The sequence below is a fragment of the Pinus tabuliformis genome, chromosome 5_2 (genome assembly GCF_031772625.1).
Source record: "Pinus tabuliformis cultivar Carrire ecotype Pingquan chromosome 5_2, CPIR1, whole genome shotgun sequence".
In the NCBI taxonomy this organism is placed as follows: domain Eukaryota; kingdom Viridiplantae; phylum Streptophyta; class Pinopsida; order Pinales; family Pinaceae; genus Pinus; species Pinus tabuliformis.
In genome coordinates, this window is record NC_142306.1 from 144,221,228 (window position 1) to 144,243,372 (window position 22,145).

The 22,145-nt window shown below is 38.6% G+C and overlaps 1 protein-coding gene across 1 annotated transcript in view; it reads left to right on the plus strand.

Moving 5' to 3' along the window:
- Nucleotides 1-22,145, plus strand: part of LOC149157933 (tubulin gamma chain-like) — a 236,874-nt gene that overhangs the window by 116,059 nt on the left and 98,670 nt on the right. The window contains exons 9-10 of the mRNA XM_089433826.1: nucleotides 18,376-18,480; nucleotides 18,596-18,673. Coding sequence (XP_089289952.1) covers nucleotides 18,376-18,480; nucleotides 18,596-18,664 — 174 coding nt within the window. The 3' untranslated portion in view covers nucleotides 18,665-18,673. The remainder of the gene's footprint in view (nucleotides 1-18,375; nucleotides 18,481-18,595; nucleotides 18,674-22,145) is intronic.

Genomic DNA, 22,145 nt, shown 5'->3' on the forward strand with positions numbered 1-22,145 from the left:
GATCAGTGACCATCGTCTTAGTAACTGAGTTGCAGTGCAACAGTAGCAGTGGTAGTGCTATGGGCAGCACGATGCAGCATGAGGAGAGAGGGTTGCAGTGCAGATGCAGTGTTGGGAGGAAGGACCAGCAGTAGCACGGATGCAGAGGGAGCTGCCGTACAGATGTAGCAGTGGTAGTGGCAGAGCTGGCAGCAGTACAAGATGTAGTAGTGCAGAGGATGTTGGGCAGCGAGGCCAAACATCAGCACAAGTATCGATGCTGGATCATCAAGGTGATGCTTAGTGGTGGAGTATTATTAGAGCACATTCCTCGCTAAGAGGGAGTGTTGATTTGGGGTAGCATCGGATGTGCTCTAGCCATGAAAATTGGTGGAGAGGCTAAAGCACATGAGATCTCCAAGACCCAGAAATGGTTTGGGGAAATTCTACATGGTGAGAGATATTATAATAATTAATATTTTTAATGGGTTCCTAAGTTTAAACTTAGGAAAATAAAAATATTAATGGGTATTAATATAAAACTGGGTTAGAAGGTTCTAAATGACATGGATCAAGCCAAATCTAATCTTAGCCATTGATTAGAGATGTAATCTTAGCCGTTGAAGACTCAACAGAAAAAGTATAAGAGGAGGCTTGAGGGTCAGTTGGAGACACACCAAGTTGATCAGTCAGTTTGATTTTTCTGGAGCGGGGTTTGCTGAGAGAAATCGAACTAGTGATCAGAGTTGCAGCGAGTGCATAGCAGAGGGGCAGAGATAGTGCTGGAAGATCAGCGCAGAGGCAGAGAAGGCTACACAGAGCTAGCAAGAGCCACGCAGAGGGCTAGAGTGATTGCGTAGAGGGCTAGAGGGCATGCATGAGTGACGCAGAGGGCCAGAGAGCTAGCGCAGAGCAGCTGTAGGCTGACACAAAGTGCTCTAAGTTGACGTAGAGTCCAGGAGTGTTGACACTGAGCCTCAGAGAGGCGTTAGGGAGAGTTTCGTGTAGCAGACTTGCCGAATATCTGCTTCCGAAGAGGGGTATTATTGCCAGATTGATTTCTCTGTCGGCTGAGCCAGTTTGGCACCTAGTTGTGCTCAATAAAAGCTGCTTGATAATAAAACCCTCAGAACTGCTGCACCGGTTTTCTTAGAGTGGGTTTTTCCAGGGATGATTGTCCAAAAAGTGTCCCTTGGGTGTTTGTCTATTTCTTTTAGTTGATGATTTGTAGATGGTTGAGACTGCATTTGTGTTTATTTCAGTATTTATATGGTTAAATAACTTGTTCAATAATCGATCAAATAGGTGAAATAAACCAGATAATGGAGGAAAATTTCTAACGAGTTAGACTTAGAAATATCAACAAGCAATACCCATCAAATAGTCTGCAACGGGGACTTTGACTTAATACATGGTGACCCAATCATGAAACCCATCCTTTAATCAGTCACAATAATAATAATAAAAATTCTTTTCTTTATTCTTTTGACAAGTACATTACATAATGACTCAAGTACATTATTGAAGACCGAACATAGTTATATTTTCCAATTCTCCCTCTTAACTAGGGAGGTATTCATATTGTACAATGGAAGATCTCAAACAATATGAACCATGAAGAAATTTAGGCACCATAATGCCATGGACTAGTTTCCTGACCAGGCAATCTATCCAAATAGTCACTCAATAGTTGGCACCATAATGCCATGGACTAGATTCCTGACCAGGGAAATCTATCCAAACAATAACTTAGTAGTTTAGGCACTACAATGCTAGGGACTAGATTCCTGACCAAGGCAATCTATCTAGGTGGGACTAAGATGGACTCAAGCTTTCAATACCCTCAGGCTTACTTGCTGACAAAAATTCAGGTGTATATTCAAAACATAGCTCAATAAAACACCACCTTTCCAACTTCGGGACTCAGACATCAACACAAAGCATCAGCGAGATGTCTTCCCAGGCAATGCTTCATTCACAAAGCCTCAACACCCCTTGATCCAACAGATCAAGAATGACCAATCTCTCCCAATCAAACTGATTGGTAACCATCATGCTATCAAAATCCTTCGAGAGATTCACCTGTACAAACACAACCCCAATCAATAATATACTTTCACATGTACATAACCCAATATAAACCTCTGGGGTCCTTTCAGACAACTTGATGTTGCTTATCAACTTTCCATAGTAGGACTATCAACGAATCTTTGGTAGAAGATTCCTCAATCATATGTTTTCCTTCCTACTTCTCATGCAATAACATATCCTCCGAAATTCATTCTTCAATTAATACCAAGCTATGCCCTCTCAACCAGGAAGCAAATTTTTATCCGGACTCCCTCTTAATCTTAGGGAGATCTCTTTTATTCATGCTTCCTCTAGGAGATCAACTTCTTCCTCATCGGAGAATCTTTTGTGGCTTCCAACCATTTCATCAGAGTTATCATCAACCTCATCATGCTTATCACATCAACGAATATCTTCACTAAGTTGAAGATTGTGTACCTGCACAACTTCAATAGCAAGTACAACCAAATCTATAGAAGCATGATGTTAGCCATATCAAAAACACAGAAGCATTTCAACTTTATTCATATCAGATACCCAGACTTAATTATAAACAAGAGACATATACTCTTCAACATCTTGCTAGGGACTTTGTCATACACCCTAGACTACTTCATAACAACATTCATTCCATCTAGGGCTTCAATGTGTCTTCCAAAGGTATGACATACCTTACTTCAACATATAGCAAACCCTAGAAACAATTCAAAACACATATAGATCTACAAAGCATCTAACAACCTTTCAAAATACATATGTTAGATTTCTCACTAGGGATTCATACAAATCCTAGATTTCATACAAAATTAATCAAAGTCAATCACAACTTAGTCATTAACCTAACCAACTTCCACTAGGGTTAGTTCCAAACCCCTAGATTTTTTCAATCAACCATCAATCAATCACTAACATGACCAACTACTACTAGGGTTAGTTGCAAACCCTAGATTTCCGAGCAATCATCAATCTCAACCAAAAATTCAAATTTCAACAAATCTCTCACACATCTCAAGTTATCATATAGTTAACATTCATCAGAGATTTCTACTTCAACTAAGGTTCAACTCCAAAACCCTAGAATTCACAAATTCACCAAACTTTATACAAATCTCAAATCATCATATTCCAGAGATTTTACTTTGACTAAGGTTTAATTCCAAAACCTTAGAATTCCATTTTCACAATCTCAACAATCATTACATACATAGATCTCAGATTGTTACATTTCACACTAGACAATGTCACTACTAGGATTTAACTGCTAAACCCTAGATTTTCAGATATCATCATCCTAGAATCTCAGACAAGGACTTCCATTAAATCCTAAAACTCATGACCATCAATGACTAGGTCAACACATATCTAGGAATTCATAATCATACATAAGCATATCATATGTCCAACAACATTAATACATCTTGACCTAGACCAACCTAGGATTTCAACCAAAAGGACATATCTATATATGCCTAGATTTCATCATCATGCAAATATATTTCATATCATGTGTTAGTCAAACCCAACTTCACAACAATATCAAATAAGAGTTAGACACACAATCATTTTGATTACACTAGGGTTTGATCAGACAAACACACACATACCAAGGAAAAACATTTTAAGACAATATAAGGGTCTTGCTCACACATTCCACCAAACCCCAATGAGATAGGGTTCAAATGTAGAAACATAACAAACCCTACATTACCAAAACTTCAAAGGTTTCGGTATTTAGACCTTATCACTTAACCCTAACAAGTTAGGATTTCCTGATCATACCAAGATCCCAAATATGTCATCATCAATAAAAATTTAACTAGCATTTCGCAATCTCCCTAAGCAGTTTAGCGTTTCATACATTCACACTAGCAAACCCTTTGGTTAGGGTTTCCCAGAACCAGTGTAGAGTTCTACAAAATCATATAAGAGTGGGGTGGGTAGATTTATCAAGAGATGAATCACCCAAACAAGAATCACTAAGATTCAATACAGCTAGCCATAACAAAGTTAGTAATAGATCATCAAATGAATAATCCTTTCAATCAAAGTATTCAAAGCATACCTTTGTTTCTTGACTAACTTTGTCTTGAGAGATCATCCTCCTTTTAGATCTTTGCCCTAGTCAAGACAAGAGAGGGAGAAAGGTGATTAATATTTAATATAATCAAAACTAAATGAGTACATGAACCCAAAACTGAAAAGACATGAGATACTTATCTTTGAAAGTTGTTGGGAGCTCCCTCTAAAGCTTGAGGGAAACCTACAAACTTAAAGTAATACAAAAATATCTTTTGCAAAGATATGTTAAAAACCTATAAATTCTAAAACATATAAAATACGTTATGTAAAGCAAATGACTTAATAGTGTAAGTCCTTAATGTCAGATTTTTCAGGGTTGACTTTCTTTGAGTCTCCTTCTTCAACACAGTTGGCTTGATCTTTTTCCGTTATGATGAGAAACATAAGCATTTGATACTCCATTAGGATTGCCAACCATTGAGATCCTTAATTGTTCTTGACTACATGCGGTCTATAATTCTTCAAAGGTGGGAGCTACCTTCCAACTATTGAGACCTGAAGCAAATGCACTCCAAGAGGGTGGCAATCCTATTATAGCAATGATCACCAATTCTTTGTCTGGAACAATCTCATCAATGGCCAAAATATCGTCCCTGAGTCTACTTACTTTCACAAAGAAGGTTGCCACAATGTCTTCTTTAGTCATTTTCGCATTCCTTAGCTGATTCTTCAAACTTGCTACTTGACCAATGTTCTTAATAGTGAAATACTTCGACAAGGCTTCATACATATCCTGAGCATGATCGATGTTAGCTATGAATGAGATAAGATTATCTTGTATCCCTTCTACCATTAGAGTCATAGCCACCAATTCTAAATCCCTGAATTTTGCTTTGTCGGCATCATTGGCATCTTCTGTAGGTTTCTTTACATTTCCTCTTACTAAATCCAATGCCTTGTTCTTCTTGAGGATTAGGTCAATCCTCTTCTTCTAAGATCTGGAGTTGGATGCTCCTTCAAGTTTGTTCTTACCCTTGATTGAGTTAGACTTCTTCCTTGAATATAATAGACTCTTTCCCTGAGGTAGTGCCTATGAATGGATTTGCCTTTTTCTTCTTTCTTCACCAAAGCTCGGATACCATGTTGGAAAATCAGAAAGGCAGTAAAGATTTTCTTGATCTTGATAATTACTTGTGATGTTTCTTATTATTATGATTCTTTATATCTTCTTTCTTTAGCTCATCAAGCAACTACCCAAAGTAATGACACATAAAACAATGGACACAAGATGTAGGCACATGCCAGGGAAAAAACCCCCTTCGAGGGGAAAACCCAGTCAAAGTATTTCTTCATTTCAATAGGATTCTTTGAGACTCTTCACCCTAGACCAAGACCAGACCTTCCCTCCACACCAAGTCAGCCTCCAGAAGTTTGACCTCTTCCCAACAACTTCGACTATGCAGCAACTTGCAGTAACTAACAACTTCAGGCAACAGTCCAACTTGGAAGACTTCGATCTCCCCATCCAGAGCATGAAACAAAGAGAGACCACCACCAAAATTTTGCTTTTCCTGGTCTCCTTATACTCACCCAAAATCGCATTCACTTTGGCTTCCCGGAAACAGACTTTCCCAACAACAAGAGAACTTTGCACTTCTCCCCAACAACAAGAGATTTCTACACTTTTGCCCAGTAAAGAGAATTCAAGCTTGATGAGAAGTGATGCTCCAAATGAATTCGATGTCCTTCCTTTTATAGGCTTCTTGTGGGGTCGAATAGGTCTTAGGCTGACTTGATCTTCCCTTAGGCCGACATGGTGTGGAGGTTTCATAATTCATATTTGACTCAATACTAAACCTTTTTACATGATTCAAAAGCCCAAGAAGGGTCTCTTTAAATGTACAATAATTCTATAGAATCAGAATAAATCCTAGAAGTACACAATGGGGACTTTGACCTAAAACATAGTGACCCAAGCATGAAACCCATGCTTTAATAAGTCACAATAATGACAATGAAAATTCTTTTCTTTATTCTTTTGACAAGTACATTACATAATGACTCAAGTACATTATTGAAGACCGAACATAGTTACATTTTCCAACATGGGGTACTTCTTGCGCTGTGAGCAACCATAGGGTGAGTGGTTCACCTTCCCCTATACATGTGTTGTGTTCAGAGTGAGTGGTTCACCTTCCCTTGTGACAATTGACACGTGTGTAGGTTGAGTGGTTCACCTTCCCCTACAATTGATGACATATGCATGGGATGAGTGGTTCACTTTCTCCTATGGCATATGAGCAGGATGAGTGCTTCACCTTCTCCTGCAGATACCCCAGTGAGAGATGCTTATAGGCATCTGTCAGTTGTCACATGTGGACATGTCAGTGGGACGTGGTTCATCATTTCCCCACATGTAGGATGTTCATTCCCTGTGATTGATGGTTGACATGTCGGTGGGATGTGGTTCATCCTTTCCCCAAGTGTAGGATACTTCCTACGATTGTTGGTTGGCATGCATGTAGGATGTGGTTCATCCTTTCCCTACTCTCGGTGGTATGCATGCATGTAGGATGTGGTTTATCCTTTCCCTATGATGGTTGTGACATGTGACTGTAGGATGCGGTTCATCCTTTCCCTACATGTGGTTGTGAGAAGGATGTGATTTATTCTTTCCCTGTTGTTGCCCTAGCATCATCCTACCCATGTAGTCAGCGGCACATGGGAAGCACCTCTAATCTATCCAATGAGTTGGGAAAAGTGGTTAGGGACCATAGCACTACCGATGGACGCATCATGTATTGCCACACTCCCTATGTCTAGGATGCATGATGTTCAACAACTTGATCTAGGATCAAGTCTGATTGAGGTTCTACCTCTAGATTGACTTCTGTCAGTGGAAAGTGGTAAGGTCTTGCGACTCACTCTTGGTCGATTCTTCTTCATTATCTATATCAGTGTTCAACATGGCTAAGATGAGTTAAAAAGATGGTACATGACAACATGATGGCATGATGATCGATGATGATGGATGGATTGGCATGTGGAATTCTCTCTAGTTGAGAGGGAGTGTTAAATTGGAAGCTAGGGCCAAATTCCACTTTGAATAGATCATTTGATGGCGATGATGATTGCATTAAATTCCTCTTTTTGAGAGAACCAAAATCGACCGAAAGATCATCAAATTTGGACAAACAAAAATGTGGTTTTGAATTAAATCCTTCACATATGCAAATTGACAAGGTCGGCTTGGGGTAATATAATCAAGTGGAACCCCTCTCCATATCTTATAAAATGAAGAGTCCTCCACCATATTCGACACATCTAAAAAGAGTGCATTAATCTCTTGTGTGATACTTCTAAGACAACCACAACCTAGAGAAGCAAGGAGGACGAGTTGTTTGGGTCTGGTTTTTGGTCAATTGGTCTCTGATATGTGCGAGTTAGGAGCAAGCAGCTAGTGCAGGCTTAAGGGCAGTTATGGGTGATGTTTTGGCATGATTTTTGGGTGAGAAACTCTCAAACAACAGGTCACATTCCTTATGTGGAGCCACAAATCAGGATGTTGGTTTAAAAGTGAGTTTGAGGTTTATTTGTGCATGTTTTGTATTCTAGTTTGGGCCGTAGGAAAGGCTGCTAAAGCAACAAGTATGGAGGCACGTGTGGAAGGCCGGAATGTCCTAATTTGAGTCCTTTACGTTAGCTGCAATCAAGAAGAGTAGGCCACAGTCTAAACATGTTAATTTATGGTATGTTCTATGCTTAGAGAAATTTACTTCTCTTTCTTATTATTAGATTAAAAATCACATGTGTATAAGTAAAGTGCAGATAGAACATTAAACGATCAACATAAAACAAGGCAAGACAAGAGACACAAGATGTGGCGGCTAGCCAGGGACAAACCCCATTATGGGGAAACCCTTTGATCAAATATTTTTTTATCTTCAATAATTCAGTAGAGAGAAATAGTACAAAAATCTGATTTATTTCAGTAGCAGCGAACCCTAGATCAGCAACATCAGTGTTAGCAGCTTCATCATCAAAACTAGGGCAGTCGATATCTCGCAAACCGACCGTCGGATCGGCTTGATTCCACCACCAAAAAATGTGGCCTTCAGAGGAGGTTCAGATGGACCTACAACGCAGTTCTGAGGAGGGAGTCTTTTGGTCAACGCTGGTCAAACTTTGGTTCTGCAGTTGTAGCCCTAAATTCTGCGTCCTTCCTTCCACATGTGTGAGAGAGAGTCACCTACTGCGCAGGAGAGAAGAGACTCTTTACTGCGCTGGAGAGAGAGAGATGTGATGAGTTGAGTGAGTCCAAATGAGGAAAAGTCCTCCTGTATTTATACACATCTGATGATAATTGAATAGATGTGACTGTTGGGCTTCTGAGCCTACATGAGTTGTTGGTAGGCTTGATAATTATTCCATAATCAAAATAAATTCATATCTCCATAAATACTTATTGAAATCGGATTATCTTTAGATCAGTCCTACACCTCTTGACGAGAGGAGTGTAATAAGAATATTATTAGCCATGAATAAGATGACCCACATGGAGTTTGGCCCTAGTTGCCAATTTTAACACTCCCTCTCAACTAGGGAGAACTCCATCTGCAATCTGTCTGTCGGTCGCTACTATTCATCCATCAAATGCACTGCCTGTTACAACTTGACCCTTGCCCTGCTCTGCTCTATTCTGCTTGTCTGCTTTGTCTTGTTCTGCCCTGTACTGATCTGTACTGTTCTGCTTTGTTTTGTTCTGCCCTGTATTGATCTGCACTGCTCTGCTCTGTTCTGCTCTGCTCTGCTTTGTTTTGTTCTACTCTGCTTTTGTCCGAATTATGAAGAAGAAGAAATGATCGAGGATGCATCATACTGACTCAAAGTCAGTCTCAGAGTATGTAACACTAGTCGCAGACCAGTCTCAACCAACCCGAAGTCAGCGTCATAGCGAGTATAACTCCTACCATTGGTCCCAGACTAGTATCATCCTCCACTGACTCAAAGTTAGTCTTAGAGTGCGTACCACTAGTCCTAGACCAGTATCATCCTCCACTGACTCAAAGTCACTGTCAGAGTGCGTACCATTGGTCCCAGACCAGTCTCAACCGACCCGAAGTCAGCGTCATAGTAGGTACCACACCTACCACTAGTCCCAGACTAGTATCATTGATCACAAATCAATGAAGGTCATCCTAGCGTAGGGAGTGCGGTAGATATAATGATGTGTCCATCGGTACTACTATGGTCCCTAACTTCATTTCCCTGCTCATTGATCAGATGAGAGGTACTTCCCATGAGTCCCTGACTGCATGGGTAGGATGCCTCGACAGGAGAACTTAATCAATCCCGTCCTCACAGGAGAACTAATCATCCTGCTACAATTGTCATGGAGAACACATCATCCAGACCTCACAGGAGAACAAATCATCCTGCTACATTTTGTCATGGAGAACACATCATGTTGACTTCACAGGAGAACTAATCATCTTGCTACACAAGAGAGCGAATCATCTTGTCCACAGGAGAGCGAATCATCCTGTCCACAGGATAGCGAATCAACCTATCCCACAAGAGAGCGAATCATCTTGTCCACAGGAGAGCGAATCATCCTGTCCATAGGAGAGCGAATTATCCTGTCCCACAGGAGAGCGAATCATCCTATCCCACAAGAGAGTGAATCATCTTGTCCACATGAGAGCGAATCATCCTGTTCACAGGAGAGCGAATCACCCTGTCCCACAAGAGAGCGAATCATCTTGTCTACATGAGAACTAATCATCTTGTCCACAGGAGAGCGAGTCATCTTGTCCCACAAGAGAGCGAATCATCTTGTCTTAGTGCGCACCACCAGGGGAGGGTGAGTCACCCTGTGGTCGTATGTTACTCCAGTAAGAACCGCAAGCCCCCAGAGCTCCCAGAGCTCAATGTATGCAACATGCAGGACCCTTTTTCAAGGGTCTCTCGATGACTCCAAGTCATTCGGGAAAATCACAGATTTGATCTTTCCCTGGGGCTTTGTCAAAATGTTAACAACCTGTACTTCAGTCTCAATGCGATGGAGCCTCCTTGCTCATCGATTTATCCCAGATAAGGCAGCACTTTATGTTTATTTGTAGGAGCAATCATCGAATACGGGATTCCTCTATAATCGAATCCCACCTTTGGTTGTCACAGAGAATCATAGTGGTATTCATCATGTGTACAAACAGCTCACTGAAGAGCTTCCACAACCAGACTGCCTCATAGGAGGCCATGCTAGCAGCAATGTATTCTGCCTTGGTGGTGCTCAGAGCCATCGACTTCTGCTTCCTGCTCATCCAGGATATCGAGGCAGATTCCAAAGAGAACCAGCACTGAGAAGTGCTCTCCACACTACCTGCTCGCTCAGCATTCGAATAATCATGCAGTTTCATATTTTCGGCAGTGTATCTCAATCCATTAGAGATTGTGCCCCAAAGACATCTCAAAAGATTCTTGGCATCAATCTAGTGAGGCTTAACCAAATATGAGCTCATCATGCTCACTGCAAAACATATGTTTGGATGGAGGTTCACCAAGAACATCAACGCGAATGAGTTTATGAAACTCAGAGGCATTTCTCAAATCTGGTCCGACATTACTACCATATAACTTCTGAAAGTTAAGATCCTCGAGATAGTCACAGGCTTGCAGTCCACCATACCGAATCTTTCCAATATCTTCACCACATATTTTCCTTGAGATAGGAAAATTTCCCTTGGCTTTTGCTAGACTTCTAGTCCTAGGAAATAGTGCATTAGTCCTAGGTCCTTCATTTCAAATTTAGAAGCCAACTCCCTCTTACATTTGTGAATGAGAGGGTCTGCACCTGTTGGAAAGAGGTCATCCACATATAGCACCAGTATGAGAGGTTTGCCATCTTCAACCTTAAAGTAAGGGTTAGGATCGGATTTACTCCCAGCTTCATCAAGTAGCTATCGATCCTCTCATACCATGCTCGGGGTGCTTGCTTCAACCCATAGAGAGCCTTCTTCAACCTGCATACATGAGATTTTCGATCATAAATCTCAAATCCTTCGGGTTGCTCCACGTAGACCTCTTCTTTGTTCGAACCATGCAAGAACGCGGTCTTGACATCCATCTGATGTAGGTTCCATCCTTGTGAAGCCGCAAGGGCTATGATCGAGCGGATGGTGGTATATCTGGCAACAGGTACAAATGTCTCGTCATACTCTTTTTCTTGTGGTTCCCTGGTGTCAGCTTCTTGAGAGCTCCTTACTGTAGGAAGATTGTTCACCTTGCTGAGGGCCATATCTTCGTCAAAGGTGACATCATGACTAATCACGACTTCCCTTTGACTGGCTACACAGATTCTATAGCCCTTAGTATTTTCATCATAGCCCACAAAGATCCCTTTCTTTCCAGATGCACCCAATTTATTCCTTTTCTCTTTTGGCACATGAAAATATACGAGCTTCCAAAAATTTTAACATGAGATACGTTAGGTTTCTTATCGGTGAACATTTCTTCAGGAGTATTGGAACCTAATGCTTGATGAGGGCATCGGTTTTGTACATATACAGCGGTGTTTGCAGCTTTGGCCCATAGAAACTTCGGAAGTCTTTGATCAGGGAGCATGGCACGAACAACTTCCACAATTGTACGATTCTTATTTTCCGCCACACCATTCTGTTCAGGAGTATATGGTGTAGTAGTCTCCCTCTTGATGCCAACCACTTTACAAGAGTCATGAAACTTGTTAGTTTCATATTCAGTCCCATTATCAGTCCTTAAGATCTTGATCTTCTTTTCGGTTTGATTCTCGATCAAGGTTTTGAAGTGTCGAAACCAAGAGAACACTTCATCCTTCTTCTTCAAGAAGTATATCTAAGTCTTTCGAGAATAGTCATCTGTAAAAGTAAGGTAATATAAATATCCTCCCAAGGAGTTCACAGGCATCATACCATATATGTCTGAGTGAACCGACTGTAATATATTGGAGGTCTTGCTTTGGCTTGAGGGGAATGGTCCCCTTTTGAGCTTTCCTTTGGCACATCCCGGACATACACCTTCTTTCTCTACTCAGAATTCAGGCATCCCTGTCACCATTTGTCTTACATCGAGTAGAGATTTATAATGAAGGTGGGAAAACCTCTGATGCCTAAGTTCAAACTGAAAAGATGTGTCACAAGACATGACACCTAGCGGACTTCCACCGACCTGATATAATGAATCAACTCGAAACCCAAGAGTGAAGGCATCTTTAACATTATTTTTCCATATTCGTACCTTGCCATCGCTGAAGGTCACCTTGTAGCCTTTGTCTTCCAATGCTGAGATGGACACCAGGTTCTTCTTCAGGTCAAGTATATAATACATCCTGTAAGTGGATCGTATTTCCTTGATTCAATTTAAGAGAGATATTGCCTACACCTTTCACGGGATATTTCATATTATCTCCAAGGACAATTTCCAGGTTAGTTGCCTTCTCTATTAGATTATGAAGAACTTCTTTGTAACCAGTGAAGTGCCTTGATGCACCACTATCAGTGAGCCAAATTCCCATTGACTCTGAAGGAGCATAGGTAGATAGAGCAGCTGGTAAATAATATTCATCCTGCTTATTTTCAACAATGTTGGATTCATACCTGGAATTTTTAGCCTTCTTGAATGGTTGTCCTCTTCCTTGATTACCAACACTCCTTTTACCTTTGCTATTAGATTTCCCATTCCTATGATTGCCATGAGAGGAATTTTGATCATCGTCCTGGTGTGAGATCTTTCTATCAGGGCACTCCTTCGCATAGTGACCTGGTTTATCGCAAATGTAACATCGTCCTTTTCTTCCACCCTTAGGTCCAACCTTTCTTTTTGATTTAGTCCCGAAATTATTTCTTTTCTTAGCATGAGAAGAAAAGGCAATAGGAGGACCTTTAGGCATGGGCATTTCTTGCTCTTCTACCCTTGTTTCTTCTTGAATGCATCTAGCCATTAATTCCTCGAAACCAGGAATTACATTATTGTTCAGAAGAGTAGTCCTGAACATGTACCATTCGGATGGTAATCCTCCAAGAGTTGTGAGTGCCATTTCCCTATCAGTAATAGTCTCCCCAATAGATAGGAGATCGTTCCTGATCTCGGTGATCCTTAAGAAGTATGCTTGCATACTCTCATCTTTGCCCTTCTTAATTTCCTTCAGCTTATTTCTAAGAAACAGAACTTGATTTGCATCATTAACTTTAAATAAACTCACCAGTATATTGTAGATTTCCTTGGAGGTGTTCAGATCGGAGATGTAAGCCAAGCGCTTGTCGATTGAGTCTCGGATGATCTTCTTTGTTTTGACTTCGCCGGTTTTCCATTTTTTCCTCGCACCAGCGGGTGCATTTGATGGAGGCTCAACAATATTGCCTCTCACATGGTCCAACACTCCTTGATCTTCTAAGGTTAGATCGATAGACATCTTCCATCCGTGATAGTCAAATTTCTCACGGAGCTTGTCTTCGGCAGGGAAGAGTGTTGAGGACCCCATAGTTCTTTAGGATAGCCTTGCTAATCTTCTCTTCGATGATTGCTCTTGCTTTTGCTCGGGCTTTGTCTTCACCTCCGCTCGGATACCATGTTAATTTATGGTATGTTCTATGCTTAGAGCAATTTACTTCTCTTTCTTATTATTAGATTAGCAATCACATGTGCATAAGTAAAGTGCAGATAGAACATTAAACGATCAATAGAAAACAAGCCAAGACAAGAGACACAAGATGTGGCGACTAGCCAGGGACAAACCCCAATATGGGGAAACCCTTTGATCAAATCTTCTTTTATCTTCAATAATTCAGTAGAGAGAAATAGTACAAAAATCTGATTTATATCAGTAGTAGCAAACCCTAGATCAGCAGCATCAGCGTTAGCAGCTTCATCATCAAAACTAGGGCAGTCGATATCTCGCAAACCGACCGTCGGATCGGCTTGATTCCACCACCAAAAAATGCGGCCTTCAGAGGAGGTTCAGATGGACCTACAACGCAGTTCTGAGGAGGGAGTCTTCTGGTCAACGCTGGTCAAACTTTGGTTCTGCAGTTGCAGCACTAAATTCTGCGTCCTTCCTTCCACATGTGTGAGAGAGAGTCACCTACTGCACAGGAGAGAAGAGACTCTTTACTGCGTTGGAGAGAGAGAGAGAGAGAGAGAGAGAGAGAGAGATGTGATGAGTTGAGTGAGACCAAATGAGGAAAAGTCCTCCTATATTTATACACATCTGATGATAATTGAATAGATGCGACTGTTGGGCTTCTGAGCCTACATGAGTTGTTGGTAGGCTTGATAATTATTCCATAATCAAAATAAATTCATATCTCCATAAATACTTATCGGAATCGGATGATCTTTAGATCAATCCTACACCTCTCAACAAGAGGAGTCTAATAAGAATATTATCAGCGATGAATAAGATGACCCACATGGAGTTTGGCCCTAGTTGCCAATTTTAACAAAACAAAGGGTATAGCCCTAGTTTGTGGGTAGATTCTTGTTGCTGTTAGTACAAGACTGCTGTAGGGTGCCTTGAAGAGGAGCCGCAACTCCTAGATCATTGTTGGATGTCTGGAAGAGGACAACAAAGGGTGCAACTCATTGGAAGAAGGTTACATAGTGACTGTTAAGAACCCTATCCAGGCAATAAGCTACATTAACTAGATTTCCAGAACTTACAAGGCTGTTTTGAACAGTAATTTGGCAAGTCTATTTTGACTTATACTATTGTACTCTCTCTCTCTCTCTCTCTGCTGAACATTTGATATAATAATAAGAACATTTGATCAAAGGGTTTTCCCCATCATGGGGTTTTTCCCTAGCATTTGCCAAATTTTGGGGTTCCCTTGTCTTGGCTTGTCTTCTGCATTTAAGGTTTATGTTCTTTCTTCAGTTAATGTCAATGTGTTAATGACTTATGTGATTGCTAATGGAAATGATATGGATTGATAAATGGGCTAATATGAAACATTGAAGTAATTGTTGTAATCAAAGAACATGTTAATCAAAATGAATAGTTGTTGGCTGGCTGGTTGTCCAAGGAGGAGAACGTTTTCTCTTATGGGTTACCTGCATTTTGGTGGGTAACATGGACTGTGGATGACAAGTGGTAAAAAGGCACAATAATTCCCATGCAAAAATTTCTACAACATTGTAACTTGGCCACTTTTTACCTGAATTTCTATTGTGACACCATTTCAGAAAATTGATTTGGATCTATTATCGCTGGATCCATTTTTGGGGATATGTGTCGGAGCAATAACAAGAATATTTCTAATAGAATCTTTCTTATCATCTCTAGAGAGATGGTTCACTAATAAACCAGGAAAGAGTTAGTTAAGCCTAAACCAAGAAAGAGTTAGCTAAGTCACTAACATTCAGTTGATGCATGTTTGTAATCCATATTATGCAAGGAGACATTCTTTTTGCCAATTCAAAGGTAATATTGAATTGTTCCATTTTTTCCTATGTTGCATAGGGAGTGGTCCCTCCCAAAAAAACCCATGTACCATGTGTTCCTGTGTTCTGGAGACTTTTGGACACTTAGGAAACATCCCCAAACTGCTGGGGACTTCATTCGGGACTTGGGGACTTGCTGGCCATCCCCAAGACGTTCTAGACAGATTTCAAGGATGTTCTAGATAGATTTCAGGGATGTTTTTGGCAGATTTCAAGGATTTTCTGGGCAGCTTTCAGGGATAATCCAAGCATATAGCTTCAGTTTTGACAATCATGGACATTGGTGATTGAGCAATATGATTATTTTTCCCATTCATTATTTTTTGTAATGCATTGAATCTAAATTTTTTGTACAAGTTGCTGCTCAAATGGGTTTTGTATGATGGGTTTCAATTTGGATTTTTGGTGTTTTAGATATTGTATTTTCAATGGTAAAATTACAAGAACTAGCCTCCATGTCAAGAAAACAGAAAATGCAACATTTTAAATGGCTAAACCTTGTGGTTATTGCTCTTGTTCTTTCTCATTTTTGGATAATCTCATCTGTTTTACATATTGTACGTTGGTTTCGAGGAGTCATTCAAGTTCAGTGCTTCCACCATCCTGTGAAAAGTTAAAACAATCAAATAGTAGTGACTTGGATTGGATACTAAGTGTTTAAATAAATTCCTGTTCAATTCCCTTCTTAATCTGAAATATGAATGTAATATCTTAAAAAAGCCAACGTATTTCATGGTGGTTTTCAATGCAGCTGTAAAAGTTTGTAAAACCTATTGAGACGGGAATTCCTTTTATGTTTAACATAGTTATCATTAACAAGAAATAGGAGGGAAAAAACTGCTATAAAGACAGTTATCTGTGATAGATCCTTCATGGACCTTATTACAAATTGAAAGTAGTTAGAGTTAAGTTTCCTAAAGCTAAAGCTTATGTCTTGTGGCCAATAATGGAATGTCACTCAACCCTTTTTAAATTTGTTAGAGATTTTAATTGGCAAGTGTAAGGGTTGTGCATAATACTATAAAGAATAGCTTGCTATGATCACAAGCTTGAAACAACTACAAATGTTAATCTTGAATTCTGAATATATATATATATATATATATATATATATATATATCTATGTTGCCAGGAAACATGGGTTCGGGGACGGGACGGGTACGGGAACGGGGACGGGGACGTCGATTTTTGAAACAGGGTGCGCGGGTTCGTCAGGGGTATTATATATATATATATATATATATATATTATATTTTATAAATTATAATATATATGAATTTGTATATTTTTCAACTTTAAACAAGAAAACTAAAATATTTATGATTTAACTGTATTGATTTCAGAGGTTAAAGGCTAATCAAATATCCTCTTTCAAGAGATAATAGAGCCCAATTTATGTATCCTTATTCACTGTCCAGATTTCAATATTTTTGCCAAATCCTGTAGCAGCTTGCCTAGTCAAGAAATCAAGTTAATTGCAAAGGCTCTGACAATCAGCAAGTTTAAGTTCTTATGAGATGGAGCATGTTCCAGGTGTGTCCTTCGCAATGGCATTGTAAAATTTGGGAAATTTGCTCTTAAACTACGATTTTTCAGAGAACAAGCTATGTTTATTGCTGATCCATCTCTGCTGTAGAAGACTGATTTTAATGGCTGAAGATCTATTATTTAAAGGCTGATATTCCATTTATATACTGCTGTAATGCTACCAGGTTCCACCGTTTTGACCTTCACTACATCTATTGGTGTCTAATTAATTGCATGGCTGTTTATGCTCAGAAATTTTCATCATTTTAAGCTGTAACAGCAGTGAAAGTCTAATTCTGAGTTTATAAATAAGTTGTCTAGTTATTTGAAGCATTTTCCCATTGCTGCAATGACCCCTGTCCATGTCACTTGAGAGAAAATATAAAACCAACATGTACAGCAGTTGTCCTTCAACTATTTGATAAAATACCTCAATTAAGACTCATTGAAACTCAATTAAAAACTCAGAAATTTTAAGAGAAAATTGAGTATATTTGAGTTGGGAATATTACATCTACATCGACACTTTCCAATCCTTTCCGATGTATCAAAAGAACCCGGTTTATGATTTCGAAGTCTCGGGTTCTTTCAAGAAGAACCGGGTTCTTCAGGGTTCTTCTCAGAGGTACCCGTTCCAGCACCCGGAACGTGGGGACGGGAACCCGGGACGGGTTCGAGAACCCCACCCCTGGGTTCGGGAACCCGTGCAACATAGATATATATATATATATATATATATATATATATATATAATTGCCATCCTCAATGTGTGGTCCCTTGAAAATTTGGGAGTGTGCTCTAACTTTTCCAGGGATGCGTCATACCGTCACCACTGTTCTCCAGTCCAAATGTTACATGTTACAGAAAAAAAGAATGCTAGGCGGCATTTTCTATGATTTTTATCAATGGATTGCCACTTTCTGAATGTCAATATAGTATGTTTTCATTTTGAATTGGTTGATCCTGTCGCAAAGGTGCCCATTTGGTTAGAATACATATCAATACATTAAAACTTCAGTGACCATATGAAATTTGATATTTTTCCTAGTGTGTGATGTGAATTTAGAACTATGATTTATATGCATCATTTTAATGAATATGAGAGCTGATATCGAACACTGTAATGAATATGAGCACTTATTCACATCACTGTAATGAATATGAACATGATTGTCTGAGCAAAGGGAACTTGGATTAAAATATCATATTGTTGTGAAAGCATTTCTAATTAGGCCGTTTCTGCTGTTTCATTGATATTCTGATTACCTTATGGAAGCTCAAGCATAGATTTTGTGCTGTTCTTAGGACAACGATTTGTCTGAGTTTGATGAATCCCGAGAAATAGTCCAGAGCTTAGTTGATGAATACAAAGCATGTGAGTCACCGGATTATATCAAGTGGGGCATGGAGGTATATTCTTCCATCTTATCTCCATTGATTTTTCTGTTGTTTATGGACCTGTGGTTTTTGTCACGTAAAAAGTAATGGTTTTGTTTAAAGCTTTAAAATAACATTTCAAGTACAGGATCGGAATCGAACATTGACTGGTGATGGGAGTAGTACAGGAACTTTGGACTCAAGACTGGCATTATGAAAGTACTATGTATGTCTTTCATCCCTGTGAAATACTGGATTCAAACTTTAGTATCTACCATTTATCTTAGGTGGACTTAACTATTAAAGAAGGCACACTAACACATGTAAATTTTTTAATCATTGCAAGTTGAACATTGATTTGCATTTGCTTAATGAATATCATGTAACTAGACCAGAGAGCAAAACAAGCTTGAATTCTATAGAAAGGTGTTCATTTCAAATTTTGACATCTGTATTTTTTAAAGGAGGACTAACATTTTAGAACATAATAACAAATGACTACCTTATCGTTCAAGCTAAACATTGTTTTGCATTTGCTTATTGTTATCAAGTAGCTAGAGAAAAGAGGCAACATGCTTGATTTTTATTAGAATATGTTGAAAGGAATTTGAGTGATTGTATGCTATAACTATATGTTCAGTGTATTTTGACAATTGGCCTATAAAAGTTGCACACACATACACCAAAGTATTTGCAGTGAGAAAATAAATGTTTGATATGCTAATCAGTGTGCAATAACTAATACCATGATTTGTATGGGAGAGAGACCTATGATAGACAACCATCACTATGCAGTCATTAAAATAAGTGTGACTTAAACAGTTAATTCACTTTACTAAGTAATTTATTAACTATTTTTAACTTAAAAGTACTCAGTGTGATCCATGATATGATTATTATTAACACATTTATTCTATCAACATCCCTTTATGGTCACATGGAAAACAAATGCTTGTCCCAAACTATTGCAAGCTTGTTTGGACCAATGTTACAGTTATCGTTATCGGCAATTTATCGCGGGGGGTCCGAAATTTAAATTATTGGCAATATCGGGGAAAATATCAGAAATTATCAGGAAACTTACAAAAATACAAAAATAATCATTTTTTTTTCAAATTTTTAGCTTATAAAACAACATTAACGTCAAACAAAATATTGTTACATAAATATGAAAATAAAATGATATATGAGATGTATAAGATGTCAAGTGATAGATCATATATTGATATTGAAATATGATATTTGTCCTGAGTCATAAGATCTAATAGAATGATACAAATCACATGAAAAGAAATATAGATGTATCTCCTAAGATGAATCATGGCAATGAAAACAATGGATTCGTCACATCATCCTCAGGAATGTTATCGAAACTGGACCAAAAGATTGGTCAACCAAAAAATACATAAAATATTAAAATTTTGAAAAGAACATATAATTTATATGCATCCATATGAATTCAAATTATTATACACAAATATGCAAAATGTCTCATGTATATAGCAAGGGTGCATATAGCCAAAATATCACCAAGTGCAATCCATCTCTGAATCAAAATAGATCAATAAAGAGGCTCTAAATGGCCTCCAAATTCTAAAGAAAATCATGCTATGATGAATAGCTTCATAACATCAAAATCATTGCCTATATTGGGATCCTCGGCCTCAAGATCACCCACTAAGCATTAACATAACATAGAAAAAACTTAACATCCTAATCAATGATTTTGCTTTAGTGAAGTGTACATTTTCACTAGGGTCATGAAGGAGGAGCTCAACAATCAATGCCACCAACATCGAGGTACATATAGGGCTTGGTGATCTTGATTAAATGTTAGTTCCATACCCTTGTACATCACAAAATCCAGTAGAAACATTACAATTCCGCTAGTCTTGAAATCTTGAAAATTGTTAAGTGTTAATGCCTTAAAACAATTACACAGACAATTCTTAAATAAAAAGCTATACCAGACTTTAAAATTTACCCAGACATTTAGTTTAACCAGAATTTAACAATATACATGTAGAAGAATACTTGGAAATCCATTTGAAGGTGTTTCTGATCTGTAGTTGCTCCCGCTCCTGCTACCAACCCGACCTTTTCCTCCCAGCCTATTTGGGATCAACCTATCGAGTTTCCAGATCTAGAAGATTTCGAAATTGAAGTCTTCTGCTCCTCGTACCAAAATCCCCAAGAACAAAGCTCAAATCTCATTCTCTCCAATAATTCTCCGATAATACTGCTCTCAGGATCCCCTCTTCCTCTATTTCATTTCCCTTTTGAAATCCCACAACTTTACCCGTTGTTTCATCAACAATTTTACCTCCTGCTTCCTCCCTTCATGCTCCCTTCCGTCTCTCTATATTCATTCCTCGACAACCACCGCTTTCTCTACTAGCTGAATCTGTCACTTTCTTACATGGTGACACGTCCAATCTCCTTGTAACATGTGATCAGATTTGTTTATGGTAATGGCATGTTGACATATGCTCTAGGTTTTCCTTTAGTATTAGTATATATATAATTTTTATATAGAGGCCCTTGGCCCATACTATGTACCATGTTTTGGTTAAATTTGTTACTTGACAATTTATTAATATAATTTATATTTATATATTTTGTAATATATATGTATAATCACATTTATAATTGACATCAAATTTTACATTTATATTTATAACCATATTCACTTTATCGCTTAAGTTTATATCATTGAGTTTAAACTTTATTTAGAGTATTACTTATTAATTATTTATGACACAGTGAGCAATATGTGTGGTGATGGGTAAGGGTGTTATATATATATATAGTAAAAATGATATAAATAATAATAGACATAAACCATGATTAATTAACTAATAATTAGTAGGGAAGAGGCATGTCTCTACAGACATGACCGTTCGTGAAAGGGTACTTACCTGACTATATATACAGGACCCTCGCTCTCAATTCTATCATCATTCTTATTAATACATTTTAATATATATTCTTATATCCTCAATGGAGATTTCCGTATTCCAAGTCTTCTGAAGTATTTAACTTGAAGAATGAAATTTGTTCGTTTCATTTGGTATCAGAGCTATTCGATCCTCTGGCTGCTTAACCACTGCACAGAGTCAGCTTGACCCGACCTTTGGCCATCAAACTTTCGTCAACATTGTTGTCATCAAGATTGAAGCGTTCGCTACATGAATTCGTGAGTTTCTCCATTTTGCCAGATTCGTCATTGAGGCCTTTGGCCATTAAAAAGAGAAAAATTATATTAAAAAATAAAAGAGAAAAATCAACATGTTAAAAAAAGGGGTCAAAGAAAAAAAATATTAAAATAATAATAATAATAACTAGAAAAAATTATATTAAAAAAAACAAAATAAATTATAAACAAATTTATTATAATAAAGATGTGGAATTAAAAAAAATATATATACTAAATAAAAAAACATAAACATAAATTAAAAAAAAAATTACCTGCCCACTCGAGCCCATCGTCGTCCAAAAATGACCAATCGTTGCCATCGTTTGACACAATGACAACCACCGTCGTTAGCCTGTCCACGAGACGCAGCCTTAGTTCCTTCTCCTCGCATTTAACTGTCAACACATTGCAGTTTCAGCCCCTTTTCCTCGCATCGCATCGTCAACACATTGTAGCCGCAGTGCTTGCTGCCATTCTTCCCCGTTGCAGCCTGTTGACCACT